Genomic DNA, 27,180 nt, shown 5'->3' on the forward strand with positions numbered 1-27,180 from the left:
TGGGAGAGTGTTTCCTGTAGGCGCAAAGCTTTGCCCGTGGCGGAGAGAACAAGTGGAGCATGCCGCCCTTTGCATGTCTCTGGAAGGAACCTTTTATTTTCACAGCACACACACACACATACATACACTCGCGGCCGTGTAATACGCGCTGCATTGTAGATGGACCCTGCATGTGCCTGCTGCCCGTCCCTTTTGAACACGGCACATCTCTATTGAACTTAACTCAACCTCACGTCATGTGTTCTTCACACTGTGATGCATGGTTGGAGAACTCTGTGTTACAGATTCTACATGAATTTATAGTAATTTGTGTGTTTAGTAATAAAAAAGAATACCCTTTGTATTCAGTATCAAGTTTAATTGCAACATGAAATCATGGTTTGAACTAAAAATATCTGAACTTGTAGGAAACCACTTAAAATAGAATAACCTAATTGATGCCTCGACCACCGTGGTGCTCTTACTCGTCACATCATATCAGAATGTCTGCATGCTGTGTTCTTGCTTTATTTTAAAATATTGCATATTTTTGCCTTGAGAGAATTAGTGCATTTGGTTGTCTTTCCAAGGAAATGTTCTGACGCCCCTGCACTCTTAACTAATCACCATTCCTACCACAATTATTACTATGTAACCCAATTGGATGAAACTAGTTAGATTTGGATGATTTCCCTTCCCCTGTGTTGTTTGGTTTGGTTTCGTCTAACTCAATGGATATGAAAAGCTTGTTGGAGCCTTGCTGATTTGAGTTTGGTTTGCTTTGACTTGTTTGGCTCCTGATTCGTTTTTTTTTCTTCGTTTGAATCTCCCTCCGTTTGGGTTTGACTGCTCTTTCCGAAGTTTTGTTTGTTTGTTTTAACACAGTTTGCGCTCTGTGCATTACAACTAACTACTCTTTCCCTTTTGTTCCAACCCCAAATCCTTCCATCTTTTTTCGCCTTTCTCCATTGCAATCTTTTCATTACTTTGAATCTCACTTCTCTATACACCCCTCCTCTCTGTGTCGCTCTTTCCCTGTGGTCACGTCGTGGCGGTAATGTAGAATAATTTCATCAACCTAAGTTTCCTGAGGCTGTTCAGGGCAGCTCGTCTCATCAAGCTGCTGAGGCAGGGAGAAACCATCCGTATCTTGCTCTGGACCTTCGTACAGTCCTTCAAGGTTTCCACCCAATTATACCACACTTTCACATTTATAAACTCAAGAGAAATTCCCATTTCCAGTATTGTGTATGTAATGCCCAGGTGCAGTTCTGTGTACTGTGCACAGTGCACTCATATGTGTCCAACCTAATACCAAACAATGAATCCGTCTCTCCTCAGGCACTGCCATATGTCTGCCTGCTCATTGCCATGCTGTTCTTCATTTACGCCATCATCGGCATGCAGGTGGGTGAGCGCCTCAACCCAAAAATTGCTCCGGTGCTTTTAGGGTACATTAGATACTACATTTGTTTGGGATAGTCACCCTGCGGACGATGCACATAAAGAGAACGATGATGGTGATAATAGTGGTAAGGATATGGTTCATAATGAGAAGTGGACATTTGAAAGTAAACTGAATTTGTAGGCCCTGCTTTGCAAATAAACAGGTATAGTGTTCTCAGTGTTAACAGTGTGATTGCATACAACAGCTGTTTGGGAATATCGCTATTGAAGAAGACGGAGAGAGCGCCATCAACCAGCACAACAACTTCAGGACCTTCGTAATGGCTCTCATGCTGCTCTTCAGGTACGTGAGTGTGTGTGTGTGTGTGTGTGTGAATCTACATACAGTGTTTATTTGCTTTGTTTGAAACCTCATTATCTTTTGAACAAATGACGGGATTCTTGAATAAACACCGACGTAATGTGCGATTAATGAAGTCACTTTGTGTGTGTCGTAGGAGTGCAACAGGAGAGTCGTGGCACGAGATAATGCTTTCGTGTCTGGGGAGCAAAGGGTGTGACCCTCTGTCGGGGAATAACGAGCCAGAGTGTGGGAGCCAGTTTGCCTACCTCTACTTTGTCTCCTTTATCTTCTTCTGTTCATTTTTGGTGAGTATATATTGCATAATGCAACATCCATGTCCAATGCACCCTGTGCCTATTTTATGATCCAGTAAAAGCAAAACAAAATATCAATTCTGGAGAAGAGGCCCATTGATCAGATTCCATGGAAAGCTGCAAAAAGAATGTTTCATGCGGATACCTTGTTATGCCAGTGACACTTTATCGGACAAGGTGTTACTATTCCATGAGTCCCGATGGGAAGGACACACTAATTTTGTAATCTGACCAGAATTGCGAATCCTCAGTGTCTCAAGTTGCTCAGCAGCTCCTAGTGACGGAAGTCGGTAATTTACAAATTGATTCAACCTGTTTTTGAAGCTGTTCCATTAAAAAAACAAACTCATTTATTCATTCATCATTTATTCTTAGGAGGATTTTGTGAAATCAGGTTTCGAGTGGCTCTGTTTGTCGGATCAGATATTGACCCTTTCTACCTCGGTGTGTGTTTCCGCGTGAAGATGCTGAATCTGTTTGTAGCCGTCATCATGGACAACTTTGAGTACCTAACTAGAGATTCTTCCATACTGGGACCTCACCACCTGGATGAGTATGTCAGGATATGGGCCGAGTATGATCCTGCTGCCTGGTGAGTGATCATGTGCATGCACTCATGGTGCTCATGCACACACACACACACTCATCTACACCAAACAGTAATTAGGCGGGTCTTAGCAGTCACATGATGCACCCTTTATGAATACTTATTCACCCCGTGCATCACATTTCTGGTTGTGTTTGTTTCGGAAGTCCACATAGAACCACAAGACATTACTTATGTAACTTTCTATTGCTTTTGCTTGTTTTAATATGTTTTGATATTACTCCAGAGAAAGGCCCGAGCAATTAAACCTGTAACTGCTCAGCGGTGCTGTAAATGAGTGTGAGTTTTTAATTGTGTAAAACATCAGCACGCATTGTTTAAGGCAAAAGAGCAACAAAGCACCGGTGTTAACCCATAAAAAAAGAACAGAATCTTCTAGCGAAAGAGATGCAAGGGGGCTGTAACGGATCCGAGCATAACCTCATCGTGCATCTGGTTATCTCTCTTACACCGTACAACCCCTCCCTCCTCCTCCTCCTCCTCCTCTTCTCTGTGTGAGAGTCCTGAAATGCCCCTTACTCCTTCCCAAACCTCACTCCTCTGGAATCTGCATACTGTTAAAAAAACAAACTTTACGTGGTAAAGAAAAAAAGTTACTCAGTAGTGCAAATGTCTCAGGGAGACCTGCTGTTTCATGGTATCTGTATTCCAGTGCCTGTGTGTTCCCCTCATGGTGACCTGTAGACTGCACTTACAATGTTCTAAAGAGGACAGGAAAGATGAATAAAAGATTAAAACAAGAAAACCGCTATCTGAAAAAAATAACGGAGAGGCTTAACTATTTAATCGCATATTGTCGAGGGCTGAACTACATGGTTTTCACTACTCAGATTATCTGTTTTTCCCTCAACAACAAGAAACCGTTTCTTTCCTTAAAATCGAACATGTTATTTTCAACCCAACGCAGCTATGAAATGGAGACCACTGCACAGGGAAAAAAAAACACTGACATTAAACACATATTTAATTAAGAGGGAGGGGATCTGCATATCACAAGCGGTTATTAAGCATTTAGCTGTTTCCCCAAGCACATGTTTTTCTACTCTAGGCCTGCAAGTCCTTAATTACATTGTGCACACATCCAGTTAGGGGTTGGACCGGAGAACGTAAGGAAAGGCCTGCCAAACCAACGGCACAGAGAACGAAAAATGAACAGAGAGAAAAAGAGAGATGCTCAGGACCACATTTAGTAACGTGTGGCCTGCCGTAAAGGTGTGTGTAGCGTTTCTATAGGTTCATTAAGGTGCAGATGTGTCTACAGAGTCTGCTATTTACCGTGAACATGTTGTAAAGTATTTTCATATACTGTGTACTTGTCAATCTTGTGCTCTACCTCCCACTGTTCTCTCTTCTTTCTGTGTGTGTGTGTGTTTTTCCCTGTGTGCGTATGTGTGTGTTTCTTAATTCCCCTGTATTCTTCTTGCAGCGGGCGCATTCATTATAAGGACATGTACAGTTTATTACGAGTTATCGACCCGCCTCTCGGCTTAGGCAAGAAATGCCCCCATAGGGTGGCCTGCAAGGTTTGACTTCCATTCAAACAAAATCTCTCAAACACACTTGCTAGTCACAGCATCCAGGAATGGAGTGAATGCCGCTTTTTATTTATTTTCTTTTTCATTTCTATTGAAAAACTTATTTTCCACCATTATCGACTTGCATTCTAAACTGCTGTGAGAATGTGCGGGACAATGCAGACACCCAGGGAAGCATGTGAAGTGCACCAAGTGAACTGGGAGAAAAATCTTTTTTTTTTTTAAACCAAAGTTTGACCACATTAAAAAAAATGTTTTTTTTAAATGATATAGATATATATTTTTTCTTTTTTCTCCCGGATACTCTTTTCTTTTGCTTAGAGCTATGGCTATAATGAAGCAAGCTACGGCTGCTCGCTGTAGTGTTGCATTGTTCTTGGTTCCTTCGGGGGTTGGGGGAAAGACAGAAACTGCATTGACACCCCTTCCTCCTCCCCTTCCTCCTCCCCGAATCAGCCCAATAACCTTGTCTTTCTGTTTTGTTCTTCTACTTTTTATTTTTTTATCATCTTCTCTCTTTTCAACTCTAATCAATCTCTCTCCCCCATCTGAATGCCTCCATCTCTCCCTCTGTTCTGTGCCTTTGTTAACGGGGTGACGGCACTGGCCGATGATGCAGTGGCAGGATCAGTTGCAGGGAAATGTATGACATGCTGAGGCACATGTGTCCTCCACTGGGCCTCGGGAAGAGGTGTCCAGCACGGGTGGCCTACAAGGTCAGAAAGGAGCCCGTCCTTACCCGAGTCTCCTATGGGTGCCGGAGGTGGGGGGAGGGGGGGGGGGGGGTCCAGGAGGGTGGGGCCAGGGATTCAAGCGCTCAACGTGGTGTCAAATTTAGTGTCGTTGTTTCTTTAGTTCTGTTTCTGTTTCTTTTGGTGGAAAGCGTGGGGGTGGGCTGGTCGGTGTTGTGGCGTTGTGTGGTGGTGTGGGACTGGTGGGCGGGGGTAAGCAAGAACAACCAGGGTGAAGGGTTAGACGGGCGGGGGAGGGGGGGGGGAGGGATATCCACAGGAGGGGACGAAAAAGAGGGACCTTCTCAGCTCGTTTGCGCCGTGTACGACGGACACGCAGGCTCACTCACACAAACACGCGAAAGCCATGCACGTTGAAATCCACAGTGTCATTTTAGTAAAGTAATCAGTAGTATATATATATATATATTTATATATTTTTACATCTAGCTACAACAAGCACTCAAGATGTTAGTTAAGCAGACAAACATTTCCCCCCCCATGTAGACACACGTGCTCTCACACAGAAACATGCGTGTGCAGCAGGGCTTGGAAGGTCCGCTAGACTTACGTCCTCTGACTCGTTCCGTCCTGTGGATGTGGCAGACACACTCACACACACAAAGACACACACAGAAGTAAGTCCTATCGACCTACACAGACATTATGTGTTATTTCTAATGGTAGAGAGAGCAGAAGGGCTTGTCTCAGTAAAGCGTTTTTTTTTTTTTTTTTTTTACCTCAGAGAGCTTTCGGTCGCGATACCGAAGCGGTTCTTTTTCTGTCACCCTTCATGTAGCAGCTCCAAGCCCCCGAGCAGCCTTTTCTATCTGCAAGTCCAATCTTCTCTTTGTCCTCCGGTTCTGTCGTCAATGCAGTTCTATTCTGTTTCCAGCCCCCCCCCCACCCCCCTCATCTCTGCATATTGCTCCCCTCCCCACACATACCACACCCTCACCTGCCTTCTGCATGGTCAATAACCACCACCACCAGCCCCCATGCACAGACCCCTGTATGTCAAATATGCACAGAAACAAATCATCTTCGACAAATTGTTATCAGAGTAGAAACGTAGGAAATGATAACAAATGAATGGATATGTTACCACATGTTCATATAACACCTCTCATGAAAAACATCTCATTGGCAGATCACTGTGAGCCTCGAATGGGGGGGAGGGGGGGGGGCAGCTGGCAAAACAGCCTGTAGGCACAAGAGATCACTCCATCGCTAACCATGCTTTATCCAACTCCCCTCTCTTCCTCCTGCAGACCTGGGGCAAATAGGACTGACATCTTAAACCTGTTACAGTTCCGTATGGATCGGGCTTCAATACAAGGGCATTGCTAATGGGTTTTTAAGGTTGCCAGTCAAGGACCTACCAAACTCTTTTTAATTTACATTCTAATGATATTTTTTCATAAAGAAAATGTCCATGTATGATGCCCTACATTAAAATAATAAATAGTGGTTGCCATTGTGGCCTAAAATACATTATTTGACCCAGGTTCTTTGCACTTTATTTTTCATCCCAAGCTTACGTTTGATGCTTTCCTTTTCCCATCATCCTTTGGTTTTACCCTGAAATATCTTTACCTAAAAGCCTTCTCCCTGAATGAAAAGATAGACCCTCTATCCCAAACAGTAGTTACGTGTTCGTTTTGGCTTCCCTAACATCTTACCCTGACCCTTTTTCAAATGATGACCATCTATCCAAAGCCTTTTGCCAATGAGAGAAATCCAAACCTTCCCTTTGACCTTCCAACAGTCCACAGAACAATGACCCATCCAGCTCCACATGTCTTAACCTTTGATCTTCTCTGTCCCGAAGAGGGACAGCAGAGCCTTCAGACAGGAACGCTTTCTTACAGACACCGCCAACTAAGTCTGGTGATGTTCTTTTTTTCTTAATTTAATATTTTGTTTGTCTATTTTTCGGTCACATTTTCTATTTACAGGCTCCAGCTCATAACCCATTGGCCTATTGAGTTTTATTTCTCTATCATCTTTGCCCCATAGGCTTTCCCTATAAACTATTATTATATCATATTTATACATCTTCTGGCGGAATCGATAATAGATTAATTATCTCCTCATACTTTTTACATACACCTGGATTATTTTGGCCTCAACAACCAAACCACCAAAACAGTTCTTTCATGGTAGCCATTTTTCCTTTCTTCATCTTCTTTCTTTTTCCACAGAATGCTGCTCTCTCTCACCTGTTAACACTCCAAGTCTGTGCCCATTTCTCATACTTTAGACATCAGATAAATAGCATAGGAGCAAGATGCTCTATTATTATTTTCAGCCTTTCCCAATCTTCCACAAATTGTTTTATTCCCTTTTGACAATACCAACGTTAAAACAACTCACAAACTCATTTTAATGTCGCCAACAGAGGATGCCTCCTGTGTACGGCTGTGCAGCTGCTTGTCCTGGGAGGCATATTGTGTGTGTGTGCATCGCATGCTGCATGAGGGTGGGATGTGCAAGGACGGTTTGGGGGAGGGGGGCGTAATAGAGATTTAATGAAAGAGTTTTGATGAATGGATTAAAGGAGAGGCATTTCATTCGGATTTGGGGGAGGCATGATATGCTGCATGTTTGGGTTGTCGCCGTCTCCTGTCAGCGAACACACACGAAAGTCACTCTTGTCACCTGTGAGTTGGTGTGTGTCTGTGTAACTGTCTCAATTAAAAAACCAACAAGACCCATGAAGGATCAAACCAATAAACAATAAACAACGTTCCCCTTCCTTAGATTGGTCCCTCCGTTGTTTTTTGTTTATTGGGTAATCATCGGGTCGCTGTTGTTTTTCACTGTGAACCTCCAAACCCCCAGGGGGAGCTCTGGATTACCCGCCACTCAGCCTGTCCTGCTGTTACTTTTTGCAAGGCTCAAGATGGCCAGTTTTAACCAACCTGTGAGATTTTTTGGATTTCAACAAACATGCATCGATAACGTTATAGCTGTAGGATGAATGAATATACAAGTTGAAGGAAGAAAATCTTTTGCACTCACAGGTTCTCTCATATGACAAAACGGATTCAAATCTGTAAATCCCTAAAAAAAAAGTGTCGTCACTTTGAGTAAAATATTCCTAACCTGACACGAGCTGAGCCTGAGCCATTGGTTGAAGGTAGACAGACGGAGTCGGGGCCTGCTTCAGATGATATGCAAAGCTCCTTCAAACTCCTGTACCCAAACCCCTCCCTCCTCCCCAACCCCCCACCCCCCCCCTTTGTCACCTGGAGGTTCCACAAACGTTCCACTGCACTTGCTTCCCCATTTTCTCACCGCTCACCCTTGATTGGCTCTCCCACAGAGACTGCTTCGTATGGATCTGCCCGTGGCCGACGACAACTCGGTCCACTTCAACTCCACCCTCATGGCCTTGATCCGCACAGCACTGGACATCAAGATCGCCAAGGGCGCGGAAGGTTTGGAATCCCTCTTTCCTCCTTTGATTCCAATTTTCACCGGACCGTCTTATACCCCCGTAGTGCAGTGCTGTCTGCTATTTCTGTGCTGCACCCACAAATCTCTTCTTGACGCCTCTCTCACAGTAGCTGGATTACAGCGGGGTGTTTATGGCAGTTTGTGTTTGAGATCCTTTAGAATCGACGTTCTTTCAAGTCAACTGAATCACTCATGTACATTTTTCAATGCAGTTACGATGTGATGACAGCAATTATCTAACACACACTAATACAAATCTTGTGTTTGTTTGTCCGTCCTTGTTTTCCCTTACACATTTTTGTATCAATCTGAATGGGTGTGAATGGTTTGGCATCTTTGCGTGAAACTGCTTCTTATAAACATTAATACGTGTGCTGGAACTTAATGTCCTTAATGTCCATGTGATATATGTAATCGATATGTGCGTGTGTATCTGTATATACGTGCATGCGCGTGCTTGATGAATCCGCTTAGGTGGCATTGACAAGCACCAGATGGACGCAGAGCTGAGGAAAGAGATGATGGCGATCTGGCCCAACCTCTCCCAGAAGACTCTGGATTTGCTGGTCACACCACACAAGTGTAAGTTGCAGAGTGTTGTGCAGGCGCAGCGATGTGGCTTGGAAGCAGCCGCCCTGTGCGCCGCCCACTGCTCCAACGTTGTTTCTCTTTCACGCCACCTGAGGACCGCTTCTCTCAGTCAGTCTCTCTCTAACTGCTGCACCCTCTGATACAGCTGGCACGTTTTTCCCGCACACACACACACACACACACACACACACTCACACATACACACACGTCAGATCGACAAAGACGCAACAGATGCACTGAGAAAAGCTCGGGCTGCACGTAGACACCAAACGACCAGCCGATTCCCTTTATCCTGTCGTCAACATGTAGCTGCGGAATACACCCAAACCCGTGTCTCTCTCTGTGCCTCAGATCAGAGGGTGCCTCACTATAGATCAACCCTCTATAGACGTCTTTTCACTTCATGGGCAGTCAGCTGTGTCCCCTGGGATTGCTGTGCTTTCTTAGAACATAGCGTATATTTGTAGTCTTTATGAAATGCAGGATATTTGCTATCAGAATGTATTGTGCAATCAAGTCCGAAGAGGTCAAGATATCACAGTTTTTATTTTTCATTCATTTTTGTTTCATTTGACTTTTGTTGATAACTTTTGCATTGATTCTCGCGGCCACTTGATTGCAGATTCCCTGGAGCGACGGAATTGTCTATGATCCCAATGAGTTGCTTTGATTGCAAGGTTCTATCTGTGATAACTATAAATGCTATACACAGTAAAACTAAAGTAAGTTACAGTTAAAAAAGAAAAAAAAAATCTCTCTGTGAAAAGACTACTTGCTCAATGTTGTGTGTGAGATGTTTCTCCGTTTTGTGTGCATGCCTCACCCCTTTCTACCATTCCTCGCGCTCAGGGTCCATTCCAAAAGGTCTAATCTTGCAGGGTAACTTGTCATTCTCTCAGCAGCCACAGACTTGACAGTGGGGAAAATCTACGCCGCTATGATGATCATGGAGTACTACCGCCAGAGCAAGATCAAGCGGTCGCAGGCCCTTCGGGATGAGCAGGTACTGCTGTCTCAAGGGGAATGCCACTCCACTCTACCTGCATCCGACCCTTTAAAGTCAAAGGCAGACTGACTGCACCGATTTCCAGGCTGCCAGGCTGTAGTCCCATTCATATAAGCTTGGGCTGTGACAACCTCTGAAAAAAACAAACAAAGGCTGACATAACGATGTGGACAGTCACCTAAAAGGGGGCGTAAAAAATAGCGCAAACACACAAGAAACACAAATCCAACACTCTTTACTGCAAACAGACAAACAGTGCTGCCATCTGCTGGGAAAAGTTTATTACTTACTGTATTTGCTTTTTTACTGCTTTCTTGTGTTTTGGCAAAAAAAATATGCTAACATAATTATACTCTTCTCAAGATTTAAAATTCTAATTTACTAGATAATTTGTATCAGAGTGTAGCAGCTATTTAGCAGTTTCTCCCCAGAACTCGTGGTCTGGCTTGCAGCAGGCTAGTTTGTAGTCAGAGCCCTTGAGGTGCCCCTGCCTGAAGAACATAGCCGAGCTCCATTTGTCCTCGTGTGGACTGCTGTAAAAGATGCTGTAACTCCGCACTCCCCATCACATGTACTTGTTAGCTGACTTAAAGATTTGCATCATGACTGCATCGTTACTGCACCTTTCCCTAAAGGTTAGCGACAAAGGTGATCCCTTCAACTTTGATTTTGCTGTACTTTATCGGAGTGAATCAAAATGATGAGGTTTTATCAAAACTCTAATATAATGGTCCTTAACAGGTTTATGCATCCAGCATGGACCATAAGAGATGCATGCTTCTGAGGACACGCACCCACCTGATATGTCATTGCACGTGCAAAGATACTGTTGCACCGACGTCCTTCAAACATCCCCAAACCTTCTTCACCCTCTTCATCCTACCTCCGCAGTCCGCTATTTTTTATTTTTTTTTATAAATCAAGAAGCTCAAAGATGATAAATTGTAACGAGAAAGAGGACCTTTTGGTGTGCACATTTTCTTCACCTTACCGACATGTGTAAGTTGACGTTATTAGGTAGGACTGTTTAGACGTTTTAAGGAGACGACTTGTAAATGAATGACGGTGAACGTAGCAGTGAGCATTGTCCAATCCTGCATTTCAACTACTCTATGTTCCCATCCACAGGATTGTTCTAGTGTGTCTCTGCCATGATGTCCTCCATCGACCTTTGAACGAGGCCCTCTTTTATTCCATCTTTTTGACATAGGTTCTGTTTTTCTGTCTTAAGTATCAGATGGAATCTGCAATGATCACTATTATGATCATTCTCTTATACTTGCATACGGAGTGGGTGAATTCCACATGCTTATTGGACCTTACAAAGCCTTCTGATGGTCAGAGTCCTGCCCTGAACGCCTCGGCGGGCGGGCAGTTCCCAGAATGCCTCCCTTCTCTCTCTCTCTCTCTCTCTCTCTTTCTCCGCTAGCTGCTGGGCAGCAATTGCCCAAGACTCCACCCCTTTTACTCTCATTACCCCTTTTGCCTGGCCTCGCATCAGCCGACAGCCCCCCCCCCCCTCTCCCACCTGCCCTGTGCTCCCTGCTCTGCCCCCATTCCCCTGTCAGTCTGCCTGATAGCTGGCGACGGCCATGTTGTATATCTCACACAGAATCGAACGCCATTACTGTTTCAGCGCGTGGAGCCTCCTTCCCCCACCCAGGATGGGGGACCGGGACTCAACAACGCCCTGCCTCCGCCTGAGGCCACAGAGACGGTCAACAGCCTGTGAGTTGGTCACGATTTACTTTGGAGGAGGTGGTTTTTGCGAACAAATTGAGGAACGGTTTGTCTGGGATGGTGTGTTTATGTGTGCGCCACAGGCCGGTGGAGGGGGGGGTCCCGGAGAGCCAGTCATGGGTCACGGCTCGTGCCCAGGAGATGTCCCAGAAGACTGGCAGCTGGACCCCCGAGGGACACCCTGAGGACGGCCTGGGACGCATGAGCAACTCTCAGGTAGAGAGGGCATACACGCGCACACCCCGGGACGACGTCAAACAGCATTCACACACCGTACAAATGATAAAATACGACCAACAAAGTACTCAAACACTCGACCCATTCAACATTCGTGTTTTATTTTCATGTCATCGCTATCACATGAACTCCCAAAGAAGCATTGAGGACACTTGAATGTATAAATGAGCTATGATCTTTATGTAGTTGCAAATCCATCTCCATTGAGATATGTGTCCCTGTTATTCATTACCTCTCTGTGTGTTACGTGAATTAGGGGAAGACATAAGGACATTGGGTTTGTGGGTTCAGATTATAACTGAAGATAAAGTAGAGATACAGCAGTTGGTTTGCTTCTTGTTCTATGTGTTAACTCTCCATTCTAGATAAATCAGTATCAGTATTTTGAACTTATGGTTGAATGTATGCCGGTAGTTAAATATCCTACTGCGGTTCTCCCTTCGCTTGGTTTTTATTAGTCAGCATTGACATGACAGTATACCTTTCTTTCACCAGTTTCATGTCTCAAGCCCGTCACTTACCAAATGTTCCTTCGCCGTATGTTTCCACATTTCATTCAGAGTCTATCTGACTTCAGAGTGGTTCATGCCATCATAAACCTCTCCGCTTGTAGACCTCCTGCAGGGCCTGACAGGTCTGTGTATGGGTCAGCCCTATGACATAGACACTTCTCTACATCAATTCACAGAGGTCTGGGGAAGCTTAAACTAGATAGAAGAGAGTCGCTGTCGGCTCGATTAGATTGAATGATGACCTACAGTTAAATAAGGCAAATGAAATGTTAGAGCACAAACAACATGAGACACCAAATGGCTTTACAGAAAAAAAACACCACCCAAACCTTGGAACGTAATGAGCGCTGTGCTCTCATCTGTCAGCAGCATCCCAATCATTCTTGGTCAGCCTGGGTTGCTTTGGAATGAAATCTAATGCGTCCGTTAGTAAGCAGGGATCGCTAATTAGCATTAGCATTAGTTTGGGTGTCATGCTAGTCGACCTATTGGGCAACCCGTGATTTAGAGTTTTTTATTTCATCACAGTTAATGTCCGATCTGCTAATGATAAATGTTCCAAGTCAAAAGTTCCACGTCTCTGTTTTAAATAGTACCAGCTGCCAAATCCACTTCCAGTTGTCAAGGTATACTCCAAACAAAATAGACTTTCACATCTTTTGGGGGGAATTTGCTTGGTAATACTAGGAGGGGGGAAGGTGGAATGCTGGTTCATGACTTGATAGCTTCAGTTCATGTAAACCACAATTGTTTTAACGCAATTAGTGTACTTTGCCTCCGCACCTGCAAACGTGTGTGTGTATGTGTCACGTGATCAGTTTGCGGGATTCCCTTCAAATCCATTCATGCTCCCAAGCTTCTTCATCTGCCATTGATGTCATTAAAGAAAGTATCTTTGCGTTTGCTTCCCGCTCCATTTTTGACAGCAGCCTTTTTAAACCCCAAATTAGATTTTATTTGGAGTATACTCATAAACCTACGACCCAAACAATGTATTCCTTTTTTCATTCATCGCACAATTGAAAAAGAAAGAAAAATAGTCCCTCCTCACACTCACACACTCACCAAATTCTACTACTTTTACCCTCAATTCTCTGCTTTCTATGGATAACAAACTTTCCCCACCCACCCCACTACTCCGTCAGTTTTCATGGCAGCCGTCACACCATCTCCTGCTCTCCTGCTCTGCTTTCAGACGGTAGAGATGAGAGAGATGGGGCAAGATGGTTACTCGGATACTGAGCACTTTCCACCAATGGAAGGCCATGGCAGGGCCGCTTCCATGCCCCGCCTCCCAGGCGACAATCAAGTGAGCAGCATTCTCACCTTTCCACTCTCGCTCTTTCACCCCCCCCCCCCCCCCTTATTGTCTCCGTTCCTCATCTTTTGTTTTAGACATCACATTCTCAAAGGTCTGATTTGTTTCTCAAACATGTATTGCCGTGGTTAGTGGAATCCTTGTTGGGGAAAGGCCTTATTGACAAATTCCTTTGGTTCTGAACAACGGTTTCATTTTTCATAACCATATTTCTGGCTCTAACCTCAAACGTTGACCTCCGATCTTGAATTCTAAAGGACCACAGCAAGGCAAAGTGAGACCTTCTGCTCTCATCTCATCTTCTGTTGTTTTCATCTCTTCCTCTCATCCTGCCTCCTGCATGGAGACTTTTATCCATGGGTGTCCCGTTTCCATCCAACACACTCAAGCATTTTATCTTGTTCCATACCATCGATGAGTGCTCTGGTTGTCTTATGCGCACAACATGTTTCTAAATACAAATGGGGGCACATACAAACACACACACGTCATACATACTTACACACTAATTTCTTTCTTTTTAGTCAAGACCCTGATCGTTTCTTGATTTGTTTTTGTACTAAACTGTCTCTTCCTTCCCGTCAAAGCACGTGCTGAACTCTTTGGATTTTGAGGGCTTTTCTTTTTTTTTTTTTTTTTCTTTCAATACGGACCGGAGCCAGCAGTAAATGATTACGCGTTACATTTGCGTGCATAAGTGTGAGAGTGCATGTGTGTGTGTGTGTGTGTGTTACACAGTTCTTTCTGTGTAACGAATCTCCCGCTGTTGCAGTTCTGTCAGGCTGAGTTAAGTGTATCAGTGTGTGTGTGTGTGTGTGTGTGTGTGTGTGTGTGTGTTACACAGTTCTTTCTGTGTAACGAATCTCCCGCTGTTGCAGTTCTGTCAGGCTGAGTTAAGTGTATCAGTGTGTGTGTGTGTGTGTGTGTGTGCGTGTGTGTGTGTGTGTGTGTGTGTGTGTGTGTGTGTGTGTGTGTGTGTGCGTGTGCGTGTGTGGATGGATATCCATCTGTGTGTGTAATTTGCTGATTGTCCTCATTGCTGTTGTGACCGTAGGGCTGTTGTTTGAGCATTTTCATGGTGACCTTGTCTATATAACCCTGTTTTATAAACCCCCCCCCCACCCCCTCCCAGTCTCCGTGGTAAGTGTTTCTCTTCCACCTTCACGGCTTCTTCGGTGTCTAATCAAACTCTTATTCTCTGTCCCTCTTCCTGTCTTCCTCTTTCCCCTCTCCGCTGTTGAACCTCCACCTAACTCTCTTTGGTTTTTATTTTTACTCCACTGTACCCCATTTCTCTTTTACTGTGAATCAACCCATTCCTGTCTTCCTTCTTCTTGGTCTTGTGCGAATGCTCCATGTGTGACCACACCTTTTGTGGCTCTTTTTGCACGTGTGTGTGTGTGTGTGTGTGTGTGCGCGTCTTCTCTGTGCTCACACAGCAGCGGAGGAAAGGGAGACAACGTGGCAGTAACCTCAGTGTATGTACCCTGTCTTCCCTGTCTTGTCTCTCTCTTCCTCTTTTTCTCTCCCTTTTGACTCTCGCACCCTCCGGCAAGTTCTTTTGTCACCATTTCTCCGTATTTTGTCTTCAGTCACGACAGGGGTTTGCTTTACGATGGATTTGGGCAACCTTTGACCTGGCATGACCAAATCCGATACGGGGCCAGCTTCCAAACTGTGCACGTCCCCTGTCCATCATCAGCAGTCGCGCCCCACTGTCCCGTGCCCCCCCCCCCCCCCCCGTGTCTCCGGCTCTCTCTCGTGCTTTCTTGCTATCTGTCTTCATGCCTGTGTGCAAATCTATAACAATGTGGTCAATGTCGTCGTCCCCCCCCCCCCCCCGCCTATGTCTGTGTCTCTATTCACACCTGCATGCACTAAATTAGTTTTAAAATGTGTTTAAGAGGGAGTGTGTTTCTGTGTAAGAGAATGTGAGGTGCGTGCAAGTTGATGCGTTGCTGGGATTCTCAGTGCTACTCCTGCGAGGCCAGATGAATCGGTGATAAATTCACATCCGTCACCTGGCAGTTGATTTGTCGGATGCACAATAACTGGGGAACTGGCCCGGCTCAGCAGCCGAAAGGGATCCAGCACTGCAGAAACCCGATGCGGTTTACGTGACCCGGGTCGCCCACCCCGTAGGCTCTGTCCTGCTGTCCCATCTCTCAGAGTACGAAGCCAGAGGAGGTTCTCGTTGGGCTAGATGGCTCAGGACAACCCCTATGGACCTGCATGGCTGGAGCAAAGTAGAGGAAAATAGAGGAGTTTTGTGCAGCCTGGAATGTGTCACGTTTTGCGGGTTTTGGGTGGTCAGGACAGGGGGACAAGACGTAGTGACATTTCTATCTCCTTTTTACTTTACAAAGCAAGTTACCGAAGCATGGAAGGCATGCCCGTTTGAGACCATCTCCTTTACTTTATTTCACATTATTCTCTCTCTTATACACTTTTTTTCTTCCTCTGTATCAGGGTTCGGCTATTACTACAGTTTCAGCCCTGAGATAGTTGTTCTCAACACTTTGGTGGTCACTACAGGTGGAATGGAGACACAAGCCTGTGATTTGAATGCTTAAAACATATATTACGTTATTTGTCTGGTAACATACAAGATCCAAAACACTATCATGAATAGTTCATTTTAGTAAATAAAATAGTTCTATTAGTCTTTTAATTTTAATTTAAAACAGTTCTTCACATTGGATGCTGTTCAGCAGGTTGGTGCAGAATGACAGATAGAACAAAAAATAATTTGTTTTGAGAATTAAACAAATAATTCTGATGCAGCATGTCTGCTTTTTGCCAATCCCCGCCCTATAAATTGTATACATTTTGAAATGCATGCATTCCATAGGGCGGGGATACTTCCATGCAGACATAGAGCTAGTCTAAATAGTACTAATAGGGGCTTTCATTGGGTTTCTAGAAACGGATGCCATACACACCCACACACACACACACACACACACACACATCGCAGAACGTCCCTCAAGCCTTACAGCCAACACCAACTCGACAATCAAAGGAAACCTTTCTCCCTGCATCTTTCCCTCTCTCTCCCTCCCGTCCTCGGTGGGTTCTCGCTCTCTCGCTCACAGACCATCAATGACAGCAGCTCCATGAAGCGCTCGGCCTCGTCGCTGGGCCACAGCCGGTGTGGCCGGGGCCAGAGAGACCGAGGCGGTGCGGACGACTACAGCATGGAGTGCGTGCCCGAGGAGGGGAGAACTTCCAGACACGGACACCGGCGAAAAGACCGGGGTCATCGCGCATCCGAAAGGTCCCTCTGTCGCTACACGGAGGCTGACACAGGTGTGAAAGACCACGCGCACACATGCAGATAACCACATGTATAGAAAACAATGGCATGATGCGCCGTGTTAATGCAGATGCAACATTATAATAATAACAGCATTGTTTCGTGTTTCCACCACCCACCAATGGCTTCATTCGACTCTACCGCCAAGGCCTGGGCACAGACCTGAGCACGACCACCCAGTCGGGGGACCTCACGTCCAAAGACAAGGATCGCGACCGAGATCGCGGCCGGTCCAAAGACCGCAAGCACCACCACCACCATCACCACCACCACGGCTCGGTGGACAAGGAGCGCTACGTAGCAGAGCGAGGGGCCGACTACGGACACAGGAACTCCCGCGACAGGGAGCACGAGAGGGAGCACGAGAGGGAGCACGAGAGGGAGCACGAGAGGGAGCACGAGAGGGAGTACGACAGGGAGCACGACAGGGAGAGGGACCGCCGCTGGTCAAGGTCGCCCAGCGAGGGTCGCGAGTGCATGACGCACAGACAGGTGGGCTTTTGGGAACTTGTGTGCATGTGGTGTCTAGTTTGAAAAGAGATTGACGTGGCCACATTTTCAGTGTTATGCTAAAAAAAAAAGGGGCCTCTAGTTGGATTGACTGGTTAACCGGTGCTAGTTATTGCCACACACTGTTTTTTATAAGTACAATAAACTCACAATTCCAAAGAAAGAATGGGGTATGATGAAGAATATAAATTAGGACCACTGTACTTTTTGCAGCTGCACTGAATATGTTTGAGTCCATGCACTCAAATATATTCAATATTCTGCATATAATTATGTGAATACAAGTAAATGTACAAGTCGTTGTTATCAAATCACTGTTAAACCAAACAAATATGCATACAAATGTATATTTGTGTACCTGACTGCTGTCTTTACCTCCCTTCCTTAATGTTTTTAAGTGCCAATGTTCCCTCATGTTCCCTCCACTACTTTTCCTTTTACGGCATCCTCCCCAAACACCAATCATCTAAAGCTTTCCCTATTAAATTTGGAAACAAAAAGATGATCAAGTTTTCCTGAATAACCTCTGTGATGCTCACTGTTCCGTCATATGTACATTGATTTGTTTGTGTTATAACTTGTTTTTCAAACGCAGACTAATTGGGGCAGAATTGTTCCCCCCCCCCCCCCCCCCCTATTCTCTTTTGCCTTTGTGTGTTAAAGGAACGGCATACACGCGCTACAGCGCACTAACAACAAGTTGAAACCAAACACATTTTTAGTCTGTTTAGTCATCATATTTACCCTGTACCCCATTTGTTGCTCCAGAAATCAACCCTTTACCCTTCTTTTCTCCTGTCGTCTTTTGTTGTCTTTCCTCTGCGTGACATGTGGCTTGTCTGCACGGTGCTGTTTGGAACCTCATCTTTTTGTCCACATCCTCTGGTCATTCCTGCCTTTCCTCCTCCACTCCATACACATTATGACTGGTGCTTCTATCCTTCCTCTTGCTTTGGGTCTCGTTTGGGTCTTTTTGGACCTCTTTATTTTGCATTCTTTCTTTCCCTTTGTTTCATACTCTACCTTTCCCACACTCTTTATTCTACATGTTCTGTCGTTGAATTTGTGGTTCGTTCTTTTTATTTGCTTTATTTCACTTTTTGTGTAGGGCAGTAGTTCAGTCAGCGGAAGTCCCGTCCCCTCAACCTCGGGGACCAGTACGCCCCGACGAGGCCGTCGACAGTTGCCTCAGACCCCTGCGACGCCTCGGCCGCATGTCACCTACTCCCCCGTGGTCCGCAAGGCCATGCCCACACCACCTGGGGGGGCGCAGGGCCGACCCCCGGCCCCAGCCCCCCGCCGCTTTTCTCCTGAGCCTCCCCAAGGGCAGGGTCCTCCTCCGGCTGGCCCCCCGCCGATGGCTCACCATGGCGCGTCCCGCCAAGGTCATCATCCCCCAGCCCGCTGGGGGGACTCGGGTGGAGGAGGCGGCTCCGTGGAAGGCGATGGCTGCTTCTACGATCAGGACTACCAGGACTACGAGCCCCACCACGAACCACCTGCCTACGAGCAGAACCCCCCGCAGGGTGGCAACCCCCACCCCCATTCTCTAGCCAACCACCCTCTGCCGCCTCCCCCACAACTACAGCCCCACAACCCCCATCCGCCCCCTCCCCCGCAGCCGCACCCTGTCAACAACCCCCAACCCCACCCCCACCCCCACCCGCAGCCCCACCCTCAGCCCGGTCGCGTCTCAGCCAGAACTGCTGGCCAAGCGCCGCCCCCCACCACCGCCCTGACGGGGCCTTTGCCGGGCCAGATGCAGCCCGCCGCCCAGCGCCGCTTGCCCAACGGCTACCGCTCGTCATCGCCATCCACGCACCCCCATGGACCCCCGCATACGGGGCCTCACAAGGTCCCCCCTCCAGCCGGCCACCCGAGAGGTCCCCGCAAGGGCATGCATGAACCCTACAGTGAGACGGAGGACGATGACTGGTGCTAGCCTCTGGGGAAGGGGAGGGGGGGCCGGGGGGGGGTGATGGTGGGACGCTCTGAGCCAGGGCTCTGACCGCCATGGGGAGCCACAAATCTTTCTTTCTTGCCTGTTGAATATTTTTCTCTTCCGCCAGGTGATGCTGGGCTTAGAGGAAGAGATGGGTTTTAGGATGAAGGGGTGGAACAAGAATGCAGAGGCAGGATCTGAGGGGCGACCACCTCCGTGTTCTGCTTGCGTTGTTGTTGCATTCATATCTTGATGCCAAATAAGACCAACTCAAACTTACAGTATTTAAGGATGCAAGCAGGAAGGCTGATGGACACTGGTCGTTGTGTGTCTTAAATTCCGCCTCTGGGCAACGAGAGGCTACAGCCACTTACAAGATGTCAAGAGTTGCGACTCGACAAAAGACACTTTACAAGCAGAGACAAAAAAGAAAGACCACTGTTTTTTGTTGTTGTTTTTTTTGCATCTCAAAGCTAACTTCAGTTAAGTTAGCTGCAAAAAGAATTGAATCCAAATCTCCCGCCCACCAGTTGAATATTGATGAGTTTTATCATCTGTGTTTTTAAATAAGAACAAAAACTGTCAATGAGCCCTCCGCCTGTATGAGGCGAGGAGGCTGGGTGAAAGAGTTGTGGATTGTAGCACCGGGTCGATGAGTCAAAATCTAGACGACAGGATGGGTGTGTTTGGGATGTACAACGTTGTTCCCTGCCCCCCCCCCCCTCCCCCGGAAGAAAAAAAAAACAATGTAACCAACCTCAGCCCTGCCCTGTGAGAGAAGAAAAACAGAAACGTGGAGATGGGGCGTCAGAAACAACAAACAAACAAACCCATAGCTGTTTTCTGCGGCATTTCTTCTTCTATTCCTGCCTCTTCTTCCTCCTTCTCTTTAACTTCTTTAAAACATTGAAGCTTGATTCTTCTGTTGCACCCCACACAGCTTCGTTTTTTCGACTTGCGGAGTTGTACACCTTGTGGAATCCTGCATGAATGATACAAAAAAAAGAAATAATAATAGCATCAATAAAAATTTACTGTATGTGGAGGGAGGGGGGGGGTATACTATTGGTCCTTTCTGTTGTGGTCTGCAGGGTTTCTCTCTTTTTGATTAAAAATTCCTTTTTGTTTCTCCCTCTCTCCCTATGACGTTCCTCTCACTTTCCTTCATTTACACTCAAATCAAGTGACAGGAAGTTATAGGCAGATTGGTTCATCGGCGTAATGTTTAACTGAACTCAACGAAATGATTACTTTTTGCTTGCTTGTCTGAATATCCTGTGCGAGATGCCTGCCACTGATACAGCTGGAATTGCACATTGTTTTTGTGGAGTCAAACCTTTTGTAATAACCGTAACGGGGAAGCAGGGTAAAAGTGAATAGAATATGCGATGTCCATGTTGGCGAACAAGTCCTACAAACAGTTACATCTCAAAGTCTTCCACGGTTTGGGGTTGAAACAGAGACATCCGAGAGAAAGGAGAGAAACTCTTCATCGTTGTTTCTTTGTTATTGACCGTAATGATGGATGAGCAGATAATGTGATACCTTCTAATGATCATGATGATCTTGATAATGGGACAGATTATCCATTTCTTTTTGTTTGGTTTGATATCTGTTCTGTATGTTTGTTTGTTTTCGGAGCTCAGCTAATCATTTTTCCAACCCCGGGGTGGAGCTCAAGCCCACAGTTGCATTGTGGGAGAATGAGTCAGCAGGTCATGCATGATGCTGAGATAATCCCTAGCAGTCGATAGTTCTGCCTTTCTCGTCACGGGAATTTGGACAATGGGGGAGTTTCATTGTGAGTCCCCTTTAAAAAAAAAACAGCAGTTTAAACGGATGCATCTTCTCTCCTGCGGACGCTGAAGCAGAGTTCCACCACCGCTTGTGACCTTCCAGTGGTGCTGTACGACAAACACCGACCCTCTAGTTTTTTGTACTTCTCCTCCAACTTCACTTGTGATCATACGCGCACCCAAGAAAACTGCTTAGCTCATTCTCTCACTTGTAAGCCGTTCAGGTGGGTTGGAGAAAAGATGTCTTGGCCTTGTCATGGTCATGGAAAACATCCGTGTGCATCACTCGTGTATATCTTGTATTTATTTCCGTGTGTTACTCTTGTGTGCCTCAATCCAACACTTACGTCACTAACGCACACCACTGTCAACCCAAACGTTATTCTTATCATTTGTATTGGTTTGGCCCGCGTTCTACTCGGAGGCCTATCACACGTTGACCAGAGAATGCACCGAAAAAAAAAAGGAAAAGAAAAAAAAACTGCCTATTAGTGTCTTTCCAACATCAGTGGAATGTCACAGACAAGTATTTTTTCAAATCAGAAAGCACACCGAGTATGTAGCTGCTGGTTGTGGTGTGTGTGTGTGTGTGTGTGTGCGTGTAAGTATGTGTGTGTTAGTGGGGGTTCCATGTATGCGTGTGTGTATGAAGTATGTGTTAGAGATGCATTTTTGGTGTTTTGTTTTCATGCTTAGTTTGCTTTCTATTTTTTTTTTTCTCTCCAAAAATCCTTTTGAAATCTTTAAAAAACGTATTAGTCAAATCATTGTAACAATCTTTAAATTTGTAATTTTTTGTATGTGTGCGTGAGCGTGTGTGTTGTCAGACACCCCCCTGAATGAAACAAAGCCCCCAAAACATTCACCATCCATCTTTGTGTCTATACTGCAGTGGAAACCACTAACACGCTGATTAACCACACAAAGTCTTCAAAAAGCAATGTATAGCCGCTACTGAGAAGAGAAACAAAAAAAAAAAGTTTTTTTTTTAAGTAAGATTTAAAAAAAACAAGGAAAAAATATCTAGTTCCAGAAATGCATGTGCTATGTGCATGCCACACCGTGGGTTAACAGTCATCTTCAGGACATAAAAGAAAAAGCAGATTAATGAATTCAGAGGAATTAACAAAAAAAAAAAAGATATATAGGTAGATAGATGTTTTTAAAAAGCAACGTTTCCTTTTTTTCTTCTATTTTTGAAAACAAAAAAGGTTAAAAATGACCAAAAAAAATGTTTAAAGAATAAAACCACAAAAGAGACTTTGGTGAGAGTTTATTTTCGTCTGTTACATGGGGTTGAGACACAACACAACCATGTTTGCGACACCACAATAGGAACTGTTTTAAAAAATATATACAAGCAAAGAAAAGTAAGTACAGTTCGGGTGGTGTATTCTTCCTTCTACTTTTTGTGGGGGTCACAGGGTGCAGGAGCCAATTCCGATGATGTGCTCATTAAAACTGGCTGTGGAACCTTTGATCTCTCACGCACTCCCTCTCTCTCTCTCTCTCTAACTCTGTCTCTCTCACACTTTTATCTTTAGCTGTCGCACTCTCAAGCTGTCTCACCGCTATTTCTACAAGTGCATTTTGTAATTCCAAACAGAACTCTTCCTAAAGATTAAAATCCAGAGAGAATGCAAACCCACTGTGCCTCATTTCTTGCTTGAGTCTCTAACTGTTGCCATTTGGGTCGTCGGCGTGCGTGGCTCCATTTGGGGTTCAAAGGTGTCCTGTGGGAAAAATGTGCGTATTTACTAACTTTCAGTCTATTTTTGCTTGCTCATTTCTCAGTGCATTACAGCGCCCCCTGTTGGCAGGAATCTCTGTTGTGCACTCAGTGAACAACACTCTAAAAACCTCCAGTGTACCTTTAGAGCTGCATCCATTTGTTCCTCCGAAAAGGGCAGCAAAATGAGCCATGAATATAACAGTGGCATATTTTTAATTGTTTTGAAAGTCAATTATTCGTGATATTAGCTTTGTTTGACCCTTTCACCAGCATCGGATGCAAATAGGACTGCTTTTTGGTTTGTTTGTTGCTATATGCTCCACACTGTTTACCATCTAGTCGATCATTTTGTTAAATGTTGTTTGGTGTTTAAAAGTGGGTCTTTTATCAGGGGAAAAAACTTTTCAGAGTGAAAGTAAATGAAAGGGCTTTAAAACCAAGAGTGAATTTTAAGTTGACCCGAGAGGAACTGCGCAGTTGTCTTATAATTTGACGTGAATACATACGTCAGCTCGAACCCATTCGTGAGCTCAGCTTTAAATGAAGAAACCTAATGCGTTTTTTGGGGAATGAGCGCCATGTGCCTAGTTAAACCGAAGGCACAATGAGAACACATGTGAGACGACAAGAGGGCAGGAGGGAATGGGGGAAAGGGAGCAAAGAAAGGGCAGAATTGTTCAGAGTCTAAACATGAGGAGGCACACATGTGTGTTTTCACAGACGGTTCTGCCCCCCCTTCCTGGGCCCTGTGTACACAGACAGGGGGGGTCTGGTTTCAGCCGGAAGAATAAGCAGCTCAGATGGGGCCTCGTGGGGCTCAGAGGCACCTCCCCCCACATTCCTTCCTCTTGTGTTCCTGGAATACAACCCCCTCCCCCCACAAAACACAGCGAATCCCTGTCGTGGCCCGCTTTAGTGTCTGTAGGGGTGTGCTCCAAAAAAAAAAAAAAAAAAACTACCAGCAGCCCGTTTTAGATGGAATTACATTGATTGGTCAACTTTTATCTTTTTAAATAGTCTGTAATGGATTACTGATTATTTACAATAATCAACTGCAGTCTGTAGATAATTGAACTTTGTACCCAACCTTCTGCTCAATGGACCCCCAGTTGTTTCCAAATATATTCCTGGACCATGGTCTAACAACCTCCCCCTCACTCTTTGGTCCAGTCTCCTGACTTCTCCTCACCTTTGTTGTGTAAATCAGTATGGGGGGGGGGGGGGGGGGGGGTAATGTGGAAGTTGTGGGTAAAGGAAGCAAACTTCACACCCACGTTTCCTGTCGAACATACTTCTTGCAACCAAGAACAAACCACCACCAGCATTTTGGGTTTTTTTAATACGTTGACTTGAGACATTGTAAATGAAACCTTGTTTGCTGCCACTCTCTCTCTTGTGGATTCCAGTCAACATACCACACGTCACTCCAGATTCAGTACAAAAAATGTTTAATAAATACTGAGGTAGTTGTCATTTTACATTTCCATTTTCTGCAATCAGCACTGGTCCCCACTCTCACAAAATGTTACATTTGTACTTGTACATTTTCATCGAGGCAGCCATCCGGATTGATTGATTGATCGATTCAGTTCCGCCCTCCCCAGCTGCACTGAGGCCAAAAAGTCCCCGGAACCTTTACGCACCACTGGGCTTCTTCGGGTGGTTCCCGTAAACATGCCGCCGCGTGTTCAGAGTCCTGCTCGGGACTTTCCAGAGCACACACACGCACGCTAGTCACCATCCCGGGTCTCCGTCTGTCCGGCCGACCCGCGGTCGGGGGGGGGCCCCGCCGCGCCGTTTGAGTTGATCCGCTTTATCTCACGTGCGCCAGGTTTCAACACGCTGCAATGGCCCTGTGCACCGGCACGGCGGGCGGGGGTGCTCCCAGTATGTTGCTGCAACTCGCATAGTCCAGCCACAGCGGATTCACGCCGCCGAGCTGCAGGGGACACGTCGCCTGCTCAAGTTTGGCCTTCTTGCAAGGCAGGAAGTCCGGCTCCGTGGCCGCTTTGCCGCGTCTCTTCCTGGAGCGCTGCGCGGTGCCGCCCGGGCACAGGTTCTCCTTGTTCCCCTTGTTCTGCTTGTTCTGCTTGTTCTCCGCGTCGCGGGATACGAACTCCTCCCGGGTTGAACTCGGAGGCTTTGCGCGGTCGAGCGGTGCGGTGACCTGGAGCTCCATTTGGGCGCCCGGGGACTCCGTGGTCCCCTCGGCCGTAGACTGCTGCTCCTGCTGTTGTTGTTGTTCGTGTCCTGCGGCCACACACTCCGCCGTTGCCTGGGCCGCATGGTACATGTCCCGGGCGGATTTCATGACCAGCGTCAGGAGGAGGCTTCGGTGGAGACGGAGACCCCCTCGCTGGGTGCGGGAGCTGTACAGTTTCCCCAAAGCCACGACCATGATCCTCTTGGCCTCTGCGGTGACCTCCATGTCTGCTGCTTTTTGAAATGAGTCCCGGGCGAACAATCACACGGTAACGTTTGTGCTTTTCTTTTTCAATCTATCCGCCGCGGACTTCACACACAGACACGAAACAGACCGGGGGAGCAGGACAACTACTTATTACCTTGTTGACGTCACTCCCTCGGCGTCATAGGAAAGAGCCCCGCCCCTTCGGCCTCATGCCGGTCTGCTCTTTCTAACAGCAACTGTTAAGGCCACCGTGACTATTTTTAATCTGTCGAGATATGCTTATGTGACCGTGCGGAAACTTGGACGTGATGAGAGAACAGCAAATGAATCTGCGTCTGCTGATGTAGCAACAAACCACGTACACCCACCTCCAAATAATTTCAACACCCTGCTCAAGTTTATAACCACAACGACTACGAACCGGAGGAGAGGAATAAAATAAACCTCACAACTCCAAACATTTCTTGTTTACATAATTATTTCACAAACGCCAGAAAGAATAGAACCTAGTAGCACGGCGTGCTCTTAATCATATATTTTCTATCACATGGCCCCTAAGATCTGTGCATTTCCAACTAATTTCTCTATTAAACTTCAACCTGCCTGTTAAATGCATCTCCATTGTAGGCAGCTAGTAGGCATTTTAAACGGGAAGCCACATGCATCCTGCTTTGAATTAAATAGTCCAATATCCATTTTACAGTAGTTTTCCAAAAGCCCGGCCAAACATGCATCTGTCTCTCCACCGAATTTAGACTGCTGATGGCATTTGGCTGCTGCTGTAAATAAAACGTTCATTAGGCATTGAAGTTGCACTTGTAGCTAAACAAATGAAACCATTGAGTTTTCATTTATTGAATCTAGGTCACATGAGTGGTGTGAGATGGACCAGAGATGCTGTTTAAATAATCCACAATACAAATACTTTTGAATTTGTTTGATTTGAAAAAGCTACAGCAGGAAAGTCTAACCTTTGAAACACATCTATTTCTAGCCTTTCTCACACCAGTGATGAAAGCCATCTCTAGTGGTCTGGAACGTTGAAGAAAGGCTGCCTCGGATAGTGTCTGTTTTCTCTTCCACTCTCACCCATCCCCTGTGTGTGTGTGTGTGTGTGTGTGTGTTACTTCCTTTTTAGGAGAAGAGATGCCCATATTAAGCGCATCCTGCTCCCGTGGCACATGCAGAGGAAAACCCGTGACGTGTACCGGAGCCCCTGTTTCCTGAAGCCATTTAAAGTAACAGTAGTGATGATTGCATCAGGGCTCGCTACTTCCCTAAACCCATATTTGGGCAATGGAATCCATTTCACCGGGTCTCGACCATGACGCTGGCGTGTACTCTTAAACTTCATTTATAGTTTGACCTGGATACACTAAAGATGCAATCCATATGACAGAATAGTGTAAGTGTGCTTTTTACCATTCGGCCTCAGATTAAAAGAGGGTGATCTTTGTTTCCCGAGTTGTCCTGTTCTTCCAGCGGAATTTGTGGTATGCAGTTGCTTTTTCGGGTGGTGGATTTTCAACAAGACATTAGTTGTAGGGGATGACAGCCTGGCACGTCAGTGTAAAAAAACAAAATGCTTTTACTCTGAATTTTTTACTTTTCTCTGTTATTGGAACGCATCAAATGAAGCACCACATACAAGGAAGGAGAACAAAATAAAGTACATAAAATAAAAAGGAATTC

At 45.8% G+C, this 27,180-nt stretch overlaps 2 protein-coding genes across 14 annotated transcripts in view; one reads left to right on the forward strand and one right to left on the reverse strand.

The window, feature by feature from the left end:
* Positions 1 to 22,994, forward strand: part of cacna1aa (calcium channel, voltage-dependent, P/Q type, alpha 1A subunit, a) — a 63,539-nt gene extending 40,545 nt beyond the window's left edge. For 4 of the 13 annotated variants that reach the window (XM_062565810.1, XM_062565817.1, XM_062565819.1 and 1 more), the window contains 16 exons: positions 1,043 to 1,159; positions 1,321 to 1,386; positions 1,632 to 1,729; positions 1,884 to 2,034; positions 2,508 to 2,635; positions 4,077 to 4,173; positions 8,245 to 8,359; positions 8,853 to 8,960; positions 9,869 to 9,972; positions 11,588 to 11,703; positions 11,799 to 11,931; positions 13,660 to 13,773; positions 15,222 to 15,260; positions 16,878 to 17,091; positions 17,247 to 17,590; positions 18,717 to 22,994. In XM_062565810.1, coding sequence (XP_062421794.1) covers positions 1,043 to 1,159; positions 1,321 to 1,386; positions 1,632 to 1,729; positions 1,884 to 2,034; positions 2,508 to 2,635; positions 4,077 to 4,173; positions 8,245 to 8,359; positions 8,853 to 8,960; positions 9,869 to 9,972; positions 11,588 to 11,703; positions 11,799 to 11,931; positions 13,660 to 13,773; positions 15,222 to 15,260; positions 16,878 to 17,091; positions 17,247 to 17,590; positions 18,717 to 19,550 — 2,778 coding nt within the window. In that variant the 3' untranslated portion in view covers positions 19,551 to 22,994. Of the gene's footprint in view, positions 1 to 1,042; positions 1,160 to 1,320; positions 1,387 to 1,631; positions 1,730 to 1,883; positions 2,035 to 2,507; positions 2,636 to 4,076; positions 4,174 to 4,804; positions 4,902 to 8,244; positions 8,360 to 8,852; positions 8,961 to 9,868; positions 9,973 to 11,587; positions 11,704 to 11,798; positions 11,932 to 13,659; positions 13,774 to 15,221; positions 15,261 to 16,877; positions 17,092 to 17,246; positions 17,591 to 18,716 lie in introns of all 13 variants that reach the window. The other 9 variants (XM_062565811.1, XM_062565812.1, XM_062565815.1 and 6 more) reach the window with 9 other exon arrangements.
* A 1,515-nt stretch (positions 22,995 to 24,509) lies between these two features.
* On the reverse strand, positions 24,510 to 25,724 carry ier2a (immediate early response 2a). The gene has a single exon (XM_037475932.2). It carries the CDS (start codon positions 25,504 to 25,506, stop codon positions 24,913 to 24,915), a length of 594 nt encoding a protein of 197 aa, XP_037331829.2. The 5' UTR covers positions 25,507 to 25,724; the 3' UTR covers positions 24,510 to 24,912.
* Between the last annotated feature and the right edge of the window lie 1,456 nt (positions 25,725 to 27,180).

This window comes from Pungitius pungitius, chromosome 12, assembly GCF_949316345.1.
Source record: "Pungitius pungitius chromosome 12, fPunPun2.1, whole genome shotgun sequence".
NCBI classification, from domain to species: Eukaryota; Metazoa; Chordata; class Actinopteri; order Perciformes; family Gasterosteidae; genus Pungitius; species Pungitius pungitius.

What these genes read in the sequence shown, in the direction of transcription:
- ier2a (XM_037475932.2), bottom strand. Translation starts at nt 25,506, where the DNA reads ATGGAGGTCACCGCAGAGGCCAAGAGGATCATGGTCGTGGCTTTGGGG.